The 13,826-nt window shown below is 42.0% G+C and overlaps 1 protein-coding gene and 1 pseudogene across 1 annotated transcript in view; both read right to left on the reverse strand.

Annotated features, from left to right (window-relative positions):
- Prps2 (phosphoribosyl pyrophosphate synthetase 2) overlaps positions 1-13,826 on the reverse strand; it is a 36,766-nt gene that overhangs the window by 5,820 nt on the left and 17,120 nt on the right. The window contains exons 3-5 of the mRNA XM_031385023.1: positions 13,123-13,221; positions 11,587-11,711; positions 8-66 (exon numbers count right to left, since the gene is read on the reverse strand). Coding sequence (XP_031240883.1) covers positions 8-66; positions 11,587-11,711; positions 13,123-13,221 — 283 coding nt within the window. The remainder of the gene's footprint in view (positions 1-7; positions 67-11,586; positions 11,712-13,122; positions 13,222-13,826) is intronic.
- Positions 12,170-12,287, reverse strand: LOC116096073 (annotated as a pseudogene).

The raw sequence follows: 13,826 nt of genomic DNA on the forward strand, positions 1-13,826 counted from the left end.
GCTTTCTTTCTCTCTTTGTGAATCAAAGCAAATTCCACATTCAGTCTGTCTGCAATTGATGTAACCCTGTGGAAAGAAGCAAGGGAACAACTGAGAATTTATTACTGGGCACCAGGCTGAGGAAATAGCTCAATTGGAAATGCTTGCTTTGGAAGAATAAGGACCAGAGTTCAATCCCTAGAACTCATGTTTAAAAAGCCAGGAATGATGGCAGATTCCTATAATCCTAGCACTGGAGAATCAGAAACAGGCAGATCCCTGGGTCTTGCTGGCAAGCCATGTAAGCCTATTTAGTGAAATCCAGGCACCTCCTCACTGAGAAACTCGGTCACAGGCTTTTCATGAGCATGTATGAGTCCCTGAGTTCCATCCCTAGCACTGAAAACAAAAATAAAATCTGTCTTTGAAAAACATATTTTAAGCATCCAGCAAGCAATAACAGTCAAGACAATGAAAAGGACTGGGCCATACTTGTAACACCAGGCATAGTGGAAACCCTACATGGAAAAACAGGCTAATGATGAACTCTGCCTCAATTGCAGTTTCCCACATATGTCAGGGCACCCTAGGAATGAGGTAAGACTGCTGGTTAAGAAACTGATACTGCATTTGTTAGGATTTTAGGAGTTCACTTAAAACTCACAGGCACAACTTCAGATAAGGTGCTTAAAACTTAAACATTTTCTTGGTTTCTGGAACCAAATGAGGGGCAAAAGTCTTCGCTAGCATATCCAGGCAATCTGCAGGCTTGTGAGAAGGGGCATCATTGAGGCCTAATGTGATTCTGCCCAGATGTACTCAACCTGAAAGTCTATAGGCTGCATGTAGCCAAGGACAACTAACTATGAATACTGCCCAACACAAAATTGTAAACTTACTTAGAACCTGAAGGTTTCTTAAAAACCAAAGCTTATTTTTTATATGCATGGTGTACCATGTGTATACAGTGCCCATGGAATTCAGAAGAGAGTGTTGGATCTCCTGTAACTGTTATATACGGCTGTGAGTTACCATGTAGGGGCTGGGAATCAAACCTGGGTCCTCTGGAAACTCTGGGTCTTCAGTGTTCTTAACTTCTAGGTCATCTCTCAAGTCAAGTTTTAAAATAACAAATGAAGTTGGGAAGGAAAAGTGTGTGTGGAGGAGGGTAGGAACAGAACTGGAGGTGAGAGAGGAGAGTGAGGATTTGATGAAAATGTATTACACACATGTATGACATTATCAAACAATATAAAAAAAGGATATTTAAAAGTAAACCTCAATTGCCTGGTTCTGAAATGAAAACCTTTCACATGACAACAGAGTTTTACAATGTCTCAAATGTTTGCCCTCACGTGCCTGAATCTAGTTCCTCTGCCATCCAATGTGACTGTTCATTATTCAGGAGAACCCAAGTATGCATGAGAGAGAATGGGAAGTAAGGGTAGGGAGCGAGCCCGTGACATTTTGGGTTTGTCTGAAAAAAATACACTCTGATGACAAAACCTCTTTCGAAATAGTGCACCAGTACAATGTGGCATTAAAGGTTTCACTGTTTTAATTTTTAAAACAATAATCAGTTATAGGATAATTTAGGTTTAAAAAATGGAGGGACTAAGATGAATACATCCCAATTTAGAACCAGTGCATGGAGGATATTCTTTTCATATAGACATATTCATCGTGTTGTTCACAGATGATACAAGAAAGGAGTATGTGATTGTAGCAGGACAAAGGAAGTAGACAACTGTCTGAGAAAACTCATTTTTTGTGACTGAGGGGGCAACATGACACACATAATGTTAGTAGTACTCCACTCAGGTTACCATGTTCCAAATCTGAAGACTTTCAACATGACTAGTAGTTTTGACAATTATAGTAAAATATATACAGCATATGTATTTTTACAGCTTTAAGTGTATTGACAATGATACACAGCTACCAGCCTGTGTCTAGTTCCCAAACATGTCACAAAAGCCAAAGGAAACCCCATACCTATTAACTCTGTGACTATGCATTTTGGCATATACATAGATGAGCCTCTTCAAATCTTCTGAGCATTAATCTGAGAGAATTGGTAGAACATACGGAACTTTATACAACTTATTCAGCCATAATTCTCATAACCTCAATATCTTTTACCCAATATGACCAAATGTGCAGCTGTCAGACAAGCATGTGGAGTGCCCTGCTCTACCATGCTCTGCTGTATCACTTTGAGACAGAGCTCTCACTGAACCTAGAGCTTGCCAGTTTGGTTAGGTTGGCTGGCTCACAGCTTCCTGAGATCTGCTTATTTCTGCTTCCTAGTCCTGGGATTACAGAGAAATGCAGCCATATCCAAGTTTTACGTAGGTGCTAGGGATCTAACTTCAAGTCCTCATGACATTTGAGGCTGTGTTTTATCCTTCTGGGAGATTAGGTAGCTTGACTATCCTTCCCAATAGAAAGAAGGACAAAGGTAGATAATGCAGGAATTTGAGGAAACTATCATCACAAATATACCCAGAAGTTGAAATGGGTACATACACATGTGCATTCAGGTACTCACCAATGCCAGAACTGGGCATCTGATCCCCTGGAATTGGATGTTATAGGTGATTTTGAGCTGCCTGACATGGGTACCAGGAATCCAGCTCTGGTCCTCTACTACGTAAGAATAGCAAGAGCTTTTAACCACTGAGCCACCTCTCCAGCCTTTTAATCATCTTAAACTTGTGCTTTGTTGCGGGGACTGTTGGAGGGTGGTGGTGGTAAGGGAGTAAACCTGGGACCAAGTTGAAACAAGACTCTAACACGAAGCCCCTGTGTAACACAGAGATTCACACACTTTTCCTCCAGAATAACAAGCAATGCAATTCTACCCTGCTGCCCCCGTGGGAACAGGAAGGACATTTACCTCGCCTCATTTCTGATTCTGGGTGAAGGTCAGATGTTTTTAGAATATTCTAAACCACATCTCAGCTCTCCTGATGGCTGCTTATTTCAGTTCCCATTATGTATGTGATGAAAACCCACAAGCAAAGAGTTGAATCTGAAGTGATTATTTTGGGGTAGTTCTTCAAGGAACCCAAAAGAAATATGTGCAAGTCCTCTTAGGATTACACGAAATCTCAGGGTTCTATAAAAAGGGGGGGGGATGGGCATAAGACATCCAAGGATAACAAGACACCCAAACTGGAAGCCAGAAACAACTGTAACCAAATCATAAGACCAAAGAATGAGCCATTGGAATGAGGTGAAAATGAAGATGAAGTGAGTTCCAGGACAGCCAGGGCTACACAGAGAAACCCTGTCTCGAAAAACCAAAAACAAAAGAAAATGAAGATGAAGGAATTTTTCATGTCAAAGTAATAAAATGGATGTCTGGATAAGAATAAAAGGTTAATGAGGAATGCCCAATCAAAAGTTGGGAGAAAAGAAATGGTTTTTGTGAAATAGAAAATAGTATATTTAAATTTTATTGAACTTATAAACACAGCAGCTAACAAAGTTCAAATACTTAAATAGAGTGGATTAAAGGTAAGATGAAGTTAAGAGTCTCCAAAAAAGGAGAGATCGGAAACATACAAAATGAGCTCAAAGTCATGAAGAACACAGTGCAAAGAGGTAGGAATAGCTAGCTGTCTTCTGTCAAGAGAATAAGAGGATGGGAGGTGGCTTAGCTGGTAAAGTGCTTGCCATGCATTCACACAAAGACCCGAGATTGAGCCCCACCACCTACTTAAAAACTGGGTGTGGTTGTATATGTCTGTTATCCCAGTTCTGGGAGAAATAGAGATAGGAGGATTCCTGGGGCAGTGGGTCAGGCAGGCTGACTAACTGGGAACTCTAGGTGACAGTTACAAAGCCTGTTTCAGGAAACACAGGCAGACAGCTGCTGAAGAATGACATCCAAGGTTGACCTCTGGACACACACTCTCTCTCCCTCCACCCCCTCTCTTTCTCTCTCTCTCACACACACATACACTTACTTCAAGGAAACAATGCCTGAGAATTTTCTAGAATTACTGGAAGACTCTAATCCTCTGAGCAATAAACCCAATAAATGAATCCCCAAGCATGTACAATAAAACTACGGAAGATACGATGTCTTAAAAGAGATAAAGATAGGTTACCTAGAAAGGAATGGCAGAAATTCTCAGCATCAACCCTGGAGTCAGGCTATGAATTTATAGCTACTATAATTGCACTTTCACAGTAAAGACAGTGTGAAGATCTGTCTAGGCAAATTATACAACCTGAAAATTTAATTAAAAAAAAAACACAGTAGGAACCCAAACCGTAGCCATAGCAGCAGACAACTTTCCTTTCTAACACTCTCCATCTACCAAGTTTCCTTACTTGAACAGTTAATTGAAAGAAGAAGTCTATAATTTGAAAGCAGGTAAATTTTTTGCCCCATAATCATTTTCAAGTTCATACTATGCACATACCAATTTCATGATCAGCCTTTTAAACTCCAATTAAGGAAAGGTGGGCTCTCAGAACATGAAACAGCTTCTTTTTTTTTTCAAGAAAAGATGCTTTGGGCAGCTTATACGACATGTAGATACAGAATAACTTGTATTTATTTATGTGGTAAAAAAAACAGGAAGGGCCCCTTGTCCACAGTACAGCAGTGGGAGACACTACAGTTTGTGGCTGAAGTTTTAAGTCCAGGTATAACCTTATAATCCCACTTCAAGCAGGCAGGCAGAAAGGCAGAGAGGCCAGGGAAAGAGTGAGAGCTCTGTGGCTCTTGGCGCTGAGGCCCATAGACACCTGATCTGGGTGGAGTTCCAAGCATGTCAGTTACTTGCTGGTTCATGTAGCATTATCGAAAGGGAAAGATTCCTGCCCCAAATTCCTTGGGTCATTATAATATTATCATTTCCTGAGAAAGCTACATGTAACTAATTCCACATACACATTGTTGACTCGCTATGTCCCTAGTAAGAGAGGTTAATACAACAAATCACACTGAAATCATAGGTGGAAAGAGCTAGAATAAAAATTATGTTTGATTGGTGCCTGTATGTGTGGAAGCCAGAGCGTAGTGTTAGGTGTCTTCCTCCATCACTTTCCAACTTATCCTTGAAACCAGGCCTCTCAACAGAACCTCAAGTTCACTGTTGTGGCTAGACTGGCTGGCTGGCCAGCAAGCTCTTAGAATCTGTCTGTCTCTGCCTCACTAGTGTTAAGAGACACGCACTGCCACACCTAGCTTTTCTATTGGTGCTGGGCACCAATGTAAAACTCAAGGCAACATGCTTATACAGGAAACAGCTTACTCTTTGAGCAATCTCTCCACATATACATTGTTCCGATGTTACTTGTTAGTAGTATGGGTGTGAGTGCAGACATGTGCAGGCCACTCTACACCTGTGGAGGTTAGAGGACAACCCTTAGAAGTTGTGTGTTCTGCTGAGCCATCTATATGTGAATTCTCAGGCCATCAACTATGTATACTAAATCATTCCTACGTGTGTCTCTAATGTTCTAAAGTATTAAATTTTTCTTCCTTCCAAGTTTCAAATTTGAACATGATAGCACATGTTCAAAGAGCATATAATCAGAAAAAAGGCTATATATTAAGCACCCAGTTCCACTTACTTTCCACAACCCTTTACATTTGTATTTACTATAGGTGTGTGTGACGCACACGCACGCACGCACACACACACACACACACACACACACACACACACACACACACACACACAGTAAATACACACCCCATACACACATTTACTATAGGGAGGCTTCTTTCTTATTGGCTGATGTTCTTTATCAACTCAATTAAGCTTCCAAGACTACCCAAGAGTGACCTCCTGTGGCAAGACAAAGCTTTACTTGGAAAGATTTGGCCCCAAAGCTTTCTCTAAAACAGTCTTGGTAGTCCAGATAAGCAGATATTTTCTCTAGTGGAACATGATTTTGCGTTAAGGAAGGAAACCAACAATATCCTATCATGAACACTATGTGACACACACTACTTACCAGGCTGCTCCAGCGGGACTGTCAGTGGGAGAATAGCCCACTGCAGTACATGACGGTGATAAGTAAGTATAGCAGACTAGGTAAAGAGAAAAGAGGTGACACAAATCCCGACACGTGCTGTGCATAGATCCCTAAAGAGCCTATCTTTCCCAGCACAGGGAACAGTAGTTAGATGAGAGCATTCTAAAGAGTTTTAAACAGAACATTTTTTCTTTTTTTTTATTAGATATTTTCTTTATTTACATTTCAAGTGTTATACCCTTTCCTAGTTTCCCCTCCGAAAATCCCCAACCCACCACCCCCACCCCCACCCCGTTCACCAACCAACCCACTCCTGCTTCCTGGCCCTGCCATTCCCCAACACTGGGGTATAGAGATACAGAAGAACATTTTAAACTTGGTCACCTACTTACTCTACTCTTGTTAGTTTCTCTCCCTCTCACCCCCCCTCTCTACACACACACACACACACACACACGAGTGACCGGGGAGGGGGGCAGGCGGGTTGCAGGTACAAATGCCCAGAGGCTAAACATATCCATCAAATTTCTTGCTCTATCAGTTTCTACCTTATACCTACAAGCAGGGTCTCTCACTGAACGTGGGGTTAGGTCATTGACCAGCAGGCCCCACTGATCATTCTGTTCATACCTGTCACAGTGCTAAGGTTGCAGGGTACGTAGCCATGCCTAGCTTTTTAGACAGGTGCTAGGAATTTAAACTCAGGTCCTTACACTTGAGCAGAAAGAGCACTTATCCACTGAGTATCTCCCAAGCACTCTTCTTTGATTTTTAGGAGTGGGAGTTTGCAAGGTATAGAAGAACACAGTATATAATAAAAGATGTTGTTTTAAACTAATAGAGAAAGGATGGATAATTCAATAGTTCTTGAATGACAAGATAGCTGGTGGAGAATAGGTGGGAATTGGATTTTTATTTTACTTTTAATTTCCCAATAAGTGTCAAATGCAAAAAAAAATCAGAATATTAAAAGAGAAAGAGGCCTTTGAAAATACCCAAAATTATAAGCGAAGAAAAAATTTAAGGGAAAGGCAAGTGCTTCATAGGCCCAGAAGCCAAAATGTAACTGTAAGATGGTTTTCAAAGTCCTTCAGGGAACAAGAATATAAAAGCGGGAGGCAGTTAAGAAACTGGAGAAATGCTGGACAGTGGTGGCGCACGCCTTTAACCCCAGCACTTGGGAGGCAGAGGCAGGTGAATTTCTGAGTTCGAGGCTAGCCTGGACTACAGAGTGAGTTCCAGGACAGCCAGGACTACACAGAGAAACCCTGTCTCGAAAAACAAAAGCAAAAACAAACAAACAAAAAAACAACAACATCAACAAAAAAAGGAAACTGGAGAAATACCTGAGACACTCATTAAAAGGTAATATCCTACTTTTGCCAATCCACAAGTGAAGGCTCCAGCTAAGACACAGACAGTTTGTACTGATAGAAAAAACCATCATGTCAGAAAGGATGCCTGACCTCACTGATAACAACCAGAGTTCACAGGAAGATATAACAGAGGTTACTTGCCTCATATGCCAACTGAAACTGATAATACACTATGTGAGCAAGGATGGGTACCAAGACTCTGGCAGCCATACTGGACAACACTATCTGGAATATCTTTTCTGAAAGACCCACTTTGGGCTCTGTCCACCAAAACTTAAATAGCCTCTGCCTTTGGGTTGGCACTTCTACTTTTAGGAATGTATCTTATTTAGACAACTATGCAAAAGGTCTGCTAATTCTGGATTACACAAACAACAGTCAGTGTCTATGAATAAGTAGCATGGGAATGACCATACACACACACATACACAGGACTATTACACAGCTATAAGAACCAGGTAACCCCGAATATAGGTGGTACTATCCCATGAAATGGTTTCTTGCACTAAATAGAAGAGAGGAGCACTAAGACCCAGCATTTGTGTTTTCTGACCAAGAACGCAATGCAACTAGCAGCTTCATGCTCCTGATGCCACGTCTTCCTGGCCATAACAGGCTGTACCTTCAAATCACAAGGCAAATTAAGTCCCCCTCCCTTGAAAGGTGATCAAGAATATACATTAGATAACTATGGGATTACTGTTAAAATACAGCAAGTTCGCTTTTATAAACCTCTGAGAAGCCGTGTGCAACATCTGTGTTATTTTTACTGGTGTGACCAAACACCTGACAAAGAACAAGTCCAAGAGGAGAGGTTTAACTTTGGCTCGTGATTTGAGGAAATAAAGCCCATCAGGGTGGGAAATGGCTGGTAGTAGGCAGCTTCTTGTGGCAGGAGCAGGTGGCTCCTATTTGCCACATCTTAGAGGAAAGGGAAGCAGAGAACCAAGCAGAAGTTGATCTGGGCTATAAACTACAACCCCACAATGACTCTCTTCTTCTACTAACACTCTACCTCCCAGGTTCTAAAACCCCAAACACAGCTGTGGCCCAAATGTGCAGGCAAAGGAGGCTGGGGGAAACGTTCCACATTCAAATCATAGTTACACATTACCATCTGTGTCTATGAAACCGGGGCTGGGTGGGGGGGGATGTATGTTTGAACACTATCCTAACACTGGAAAGAACAACAGTTGATGAAGCTGAGTTACCTTTTCTACTATCTTTCAATCTGCTTTAACTTTTTTATTACTCTGTGTGTGTGTGTGTGTGTGCGCACGTGCACGTGTCTATGTGTGTGTTTCTTTATGTGTGTGAGTGTGTGTGCACTCAGCGTGCATGCATGCCAAAGCACATGTGTGGCAGTCAGAATAAAGTGAAGAAATAGGTTTTCTCTTATGAGGCTCCCAGGTATCAGAAACTCAGGTTACCAGGCTTGGATGCAGGCACCTTTAGCTCCTGGGCCATCTCACTAGTCTCTACTTCAATATTTTTGTTGAAAGCATGAATGATATTCTTGGCTGTAGATAGAGACAGTTGGGATAGGAAAAGGGAAGGAGCCAAGAGAACTCTATGGAATCTATTATTCTTTAGACTTGCTTGGGCCAAAGTTCTATTTTCTTTTTTCTTTATGCCAGACAAAACGGACATTTGCTGTATGATCATTGATATGAACACATCTCTACGTGTCTTCCCATAGAGGGACACTGGAGTAACCAATGGGATCAGGGAACATGAGTGGCAACTGCTAAGGGACATGGGGTTTTTCCTCTTGGTGTGATGAAAATGTCCTGGAGGTGGTTAACAGTGACAGTTGCAGTAATCTGAAAATATACTGAACCCTGCACCCCACTGCTGTTATTATAAGCCAAGTTATGTAATACCCTGGACCCCTTGGCCTAGGAGAGATTTGATAGATGTGAATATGCATGTTCTACCTCATGACTTTGGGAAGCTTCCATGTCAACTTTGCAGTTGATATGGAAGAAATCCAGGAGAAATGACTCTGCAAACTCACTCACATTGTTAAAAAGACATTGCATGGGAAAATCTCAATGTCTTGCCCAAGGACACATGTGCTCATCATGCTCTGGGCTAGCTAATATACTATGGCTTCCAAGTCCAACCCTGCCTAGCTTGGGAACCTAACTGCCACTGTCTTTCATGTGAGTCTCCTTCCTATGCAGAGGTACTTCCGGCAGCTGTCAAGAGAGTCCCTCTCCAGTTACTTGCCCTCTTTTCTTCTTCTCTTCTGTACTGGGCAAAAGCTAAGAGCCCAATACATTTGCTGTTCTGAGAACCAGGGCTCACAAAGCATTGGGCATTGGGACTACTTTTTTAAATGTGATTCTAGGGGTGGATGAAGATATCAATAAGTGGGGAGAAGCTACGTGAGAATGAGTGTGTGTGTGTGCGTGTGTGTGTACTCAAATGTATCTGTGTGGTGCTAGAGAAGAAATCCAGGGCTGTAGACATGCCTACCAATGTTCCAACACCGAGCCACCCCAAGATCACTCCCCTTTTGAGTCATTCTGAAGCTTGATCGTCATTCTTGACTCAGGACGCAAATGATTGTCTCATGTTTATAAACTTCTTTACTTTAGCTGGTGTGGAGAGATCTCTTTTACCTTTCCCTTTCTTATGGTGGCCCCTACCTTGGCAATGCAACTCTACTCCACTAGGTTTTGTCTTCCCAGATAGCAGCTGGCAAGTTCTACAGGGCTCAGGGGCTTAAGCCTCAGTTTGCAGTGGACAGTGTGTAGGATCAGCATCTTCTTCTTATTCTTGTTGCCTCCACACCACGAAGTCCCCTAGGGCTTCGTGCACTCCTTGAAGCTCCCCATAGAACTGGCTGACACTGCCACTCAGTGCCACTTCCTTAGGCTGCCACTGTGGCAACATGCTCAGTTTTTCTCTTTAAGTGTGTTCATTTGCCATTCATTCTACCTCTCCTAAGTACTGGCTGCCTGTGCCCTGATAGCTATACACAATGAATCTGGGCATATTATGCCCTCAGGGCTAGCTGGTTTTGGATGATCAGATTGACAGGTCACATGGTACTACAGTGACTGCTCCCCTACCAACTCAAACTGTGGAAGTCTTTCTCCATAGCTGTAATTGCAGGCTCTTACTAATTTTGTATTAATTTTCTTAGTCCAGGGAGTCCAACACCCCAGGAAGACCTCATATTCACCTGCCTGTGACACAAACTTGTGGCTGGATTTCTCATGGGTGACTACTTTCTCCCTCAGCCAAAGGCCCTGCTTATTGGCTAGGGATCTAGCTTTTAGCATCCCGCTTTAGGGAGGCCCTTGAATAGGTGGGGCAGACCAAGCTGCCAGCCTTCCCCATCTCACCCACATCCCCCAGACCACCAGAGTACAGTCCAGCCCCATCTGAAATGCAGGCAGACTTTAACCCCCTTCCTTGTTGTCCCATATACATTTTGAAAAATTAGGTTCTATTTTGCCCATTGCAGTCAAGTGTTTGTTGTTAGAAGAACTAAACTCAGTCAATTGTATTAATTAAAATTCTAATTATACAGAATGCATGTGTGGGTTTCTTTTATTTTCATGAATGATGTGAAATGCTGGGACAGTGATGGGTTTCTGTCCTGGAGGCAAAGCCTGAGACCTATTCAGTTGCTCATTTGCAAAATAAAATGTTATATAATTAAAAGCAAGCTTCCTGGGGGACAGGGCTACAGATCAATGATAGAGCACTTGTTTATAACATCTGAGGCATTGAGTACTAGCCCCAGCAAAACACACACACACACACACACACACACACACACACACACACACACACACACAAAGCATGCTTTCTATAAAGGTTGTCAATGTCCCTTTCTGTGGTGTGCATGTATGTACACACATATGTGGAGGCTCCAGGTTAAAGTAAGGAATGTGCCTTGATTGTTCTTTTACCTTATTTATTGACACAGTGTCTCTCAATTAAACTCTGAGCTACTTAGATAGCTGGGGAAATTCCCTCATCCCTGCCTTCCAAGGCTAAATTCACAGACAGACCCTTAAGCGTACTTAGCATTTATATAAGTTCTTCAGACCTAACTTCAGTCCTCAAGCTTGTGGGGCAATAGCTTTAACTAGTAAATGATTTCCCCCTAGTGAACAAGGCATGCTTTCTCACTAGACACAGAGAAATACAGAAATCAGGAAAGTAATGGGTAAAGAAAGATATGTGCATGGTGTCACTTGTATGGTACCTTTTGGCTCCTCCGGCATCTGGAGAAACAATAATACAGTTTCTCCATTCAGTGATGTTCTCCCGAATCCACTGAAGAACTGCAGGTTCTGCATATAAATTATCCACAGGAATATCAAAGAATCCCTAAGGAGGAAGATCAATGTCACTTAGTTTTCTGATTGAACGTGAGATTTATTAGAGCACATGATTGGCAAGGACAGCCATTCAGCACAGTGGAAAACATCAGGAATGCAGGGTCCCATCACATGCCTGAGGGACCATGACTAGAGACGTATTTGTCCCACACTTGTTGAGAAAATGTTGCTTCTCTGCTAACATCTCTTCAGATTCATCTGCATTAAACTTGGTGTTATGTCATTTTTTTAAGATGTGGATCTTCTGTCAGCTGGGGAATCTGAACTTGACCCTGTGTAGGACCTCAATCACATGTTCCTTAGTTTGCAGGTTGGTATAATACACATGGTGGCCTGGCCATTGTGAACCTTGGCCACTATGCCCTGGGGCTTCATAATGGTGATCCACATACCTCTCTGAAGCCTAGACTGGAGACAAGATAAGAGACATGACTATTCACCAGAAAGTTTGGTCTCCAAGGTCTCTTAGAGAAACCCATATACACAACCTCCCAAGTAGGATACTGTTTGCAGCCACTGCACAGCAGGCTCCGTTAGGAAAGGAACTTAGCTTAATTGGATGCAGATTTTTTTAAAAGATAATTGCCATTTTTCAATAATATTTGAATTATTGATACAAAAGATACCTTTATACAACAGTCTCCCTGTGGGTAATTGTAACAGAATTAAATCTAAGAATAATGATGTCACAAGACATCTTTCAACCCAGTCCGTTTTCTAGGCATGCTCTAATATTTATATGATGCTCAGTGCATGGAGAAAAAGAACAGTACTGCAGGACAAACAGGAAGATAGGTGGATTTTGGTTGTTGTTTTAGCACTTAGCACAAATCAAATACTTCACATTCATTATGTATCATAAGTAGGCACCAGGAAATGTGGCCCGTCTTTGTGACAAAAGAGGAAGTTATGAAGAAATGAAAAATGTGTATTGCAGGACGAGGGAGATGGCTCGACGTGTCAATGTACAGAAAACTTGCTGTACAAGCATGATATCCTGCACATTCTGTAGCCCCAGTGTTGGGGAAGCAGAGGCACACAGATCCTTGGAGCTCACTGGTCAGCCAACTTACCTGAATTGATGAGGTCTAGGTTCAATGAGAGCCACTGTCATCAAAATTTAAGCTTAGGAGTGATTGAGGAAGACATCCAATGTACACAAACACACACAATACACACTCCTATGCTAACTAATTCCCACAAGTTCAGATGGAACTGCAAAACATATAAGAAAGCATTTCTGCTCCTCTGAAATGAATTGGAGGTAAGGTATGTCAGGAATGGTGGCATCCACAGGAAAGACAGCCAGCCAGAACAGTAGCTGTGCAGACTCAAAATCTTTCAAAATTAGTTAAGGCAGAGTTAGGACCTAACCACAGGCAGAAGCACAATGTTCGTACCTGGATCTGAGAGGCATGCAGGTCCATGGTAATGATGTGATCAGCCCCAGCAACTGACAGCATATTGGCTACAAGTTTAGCAGAAATCGGAGCACGACTCTAAAAAATATGAACAATGATTTAATATCAGAAAAAGATGGAACTCACAATGATAGTCATGAGAAGAACCAAATTGTAGATGGAACCAATATGGAAAATTACAAGTTAAAATGACAAATGTATTTGATACATCGGATTTGGTTACTACATATATACTATTAGTTGGCATTGCTTGTTTGTTTCTGAACCTGGGTTTTATATACCCCAGGCTGACCTTGAACTCCTGATCCTCCTGCCTCCACCGGTTGAGTGTTAAAGATTACAGGCATGTGCCACCATGCTCAATTTCTGTGGTACTAAGGCTGGAATCCAGGAATTCCTGTATCTCAGACAACCATTCTACTGAGTAAACTACATCTCCAGCCTTACATCGTACTATGCGGCCATGCACTGACAGTACATACAGAATACAAATATCAAAGGGATAAAGTCAAACTATGGAAATGTAATGTCACAATTCTATAATTCAAATAACAAGAAAACATGAAAAGGTTCAACAGGATGGTTTAAGAAATCACTTTTTTAGCCGGGCGGTGGGGTTGCACACCTTTAATCCCAGCACTTGGGAGGCAGAGGCAGGCGGATTTCTGAGTTCGAGGCCAGCC

Source organism: Mastomys coucha, chromosome X (genome assembly GCF_008632895.1).
Source record: "Mastomys coucha isolate ucsf_1 chromosome X, UCSF_Mcou_1, whole genome shotgun sequence".
Classification (NCBI taxonomy): Eukaryota; Metazoa; Chordata; class Mammalia; order Rodentia; family Muridae; genus Mastomys; species Mastomys coucha.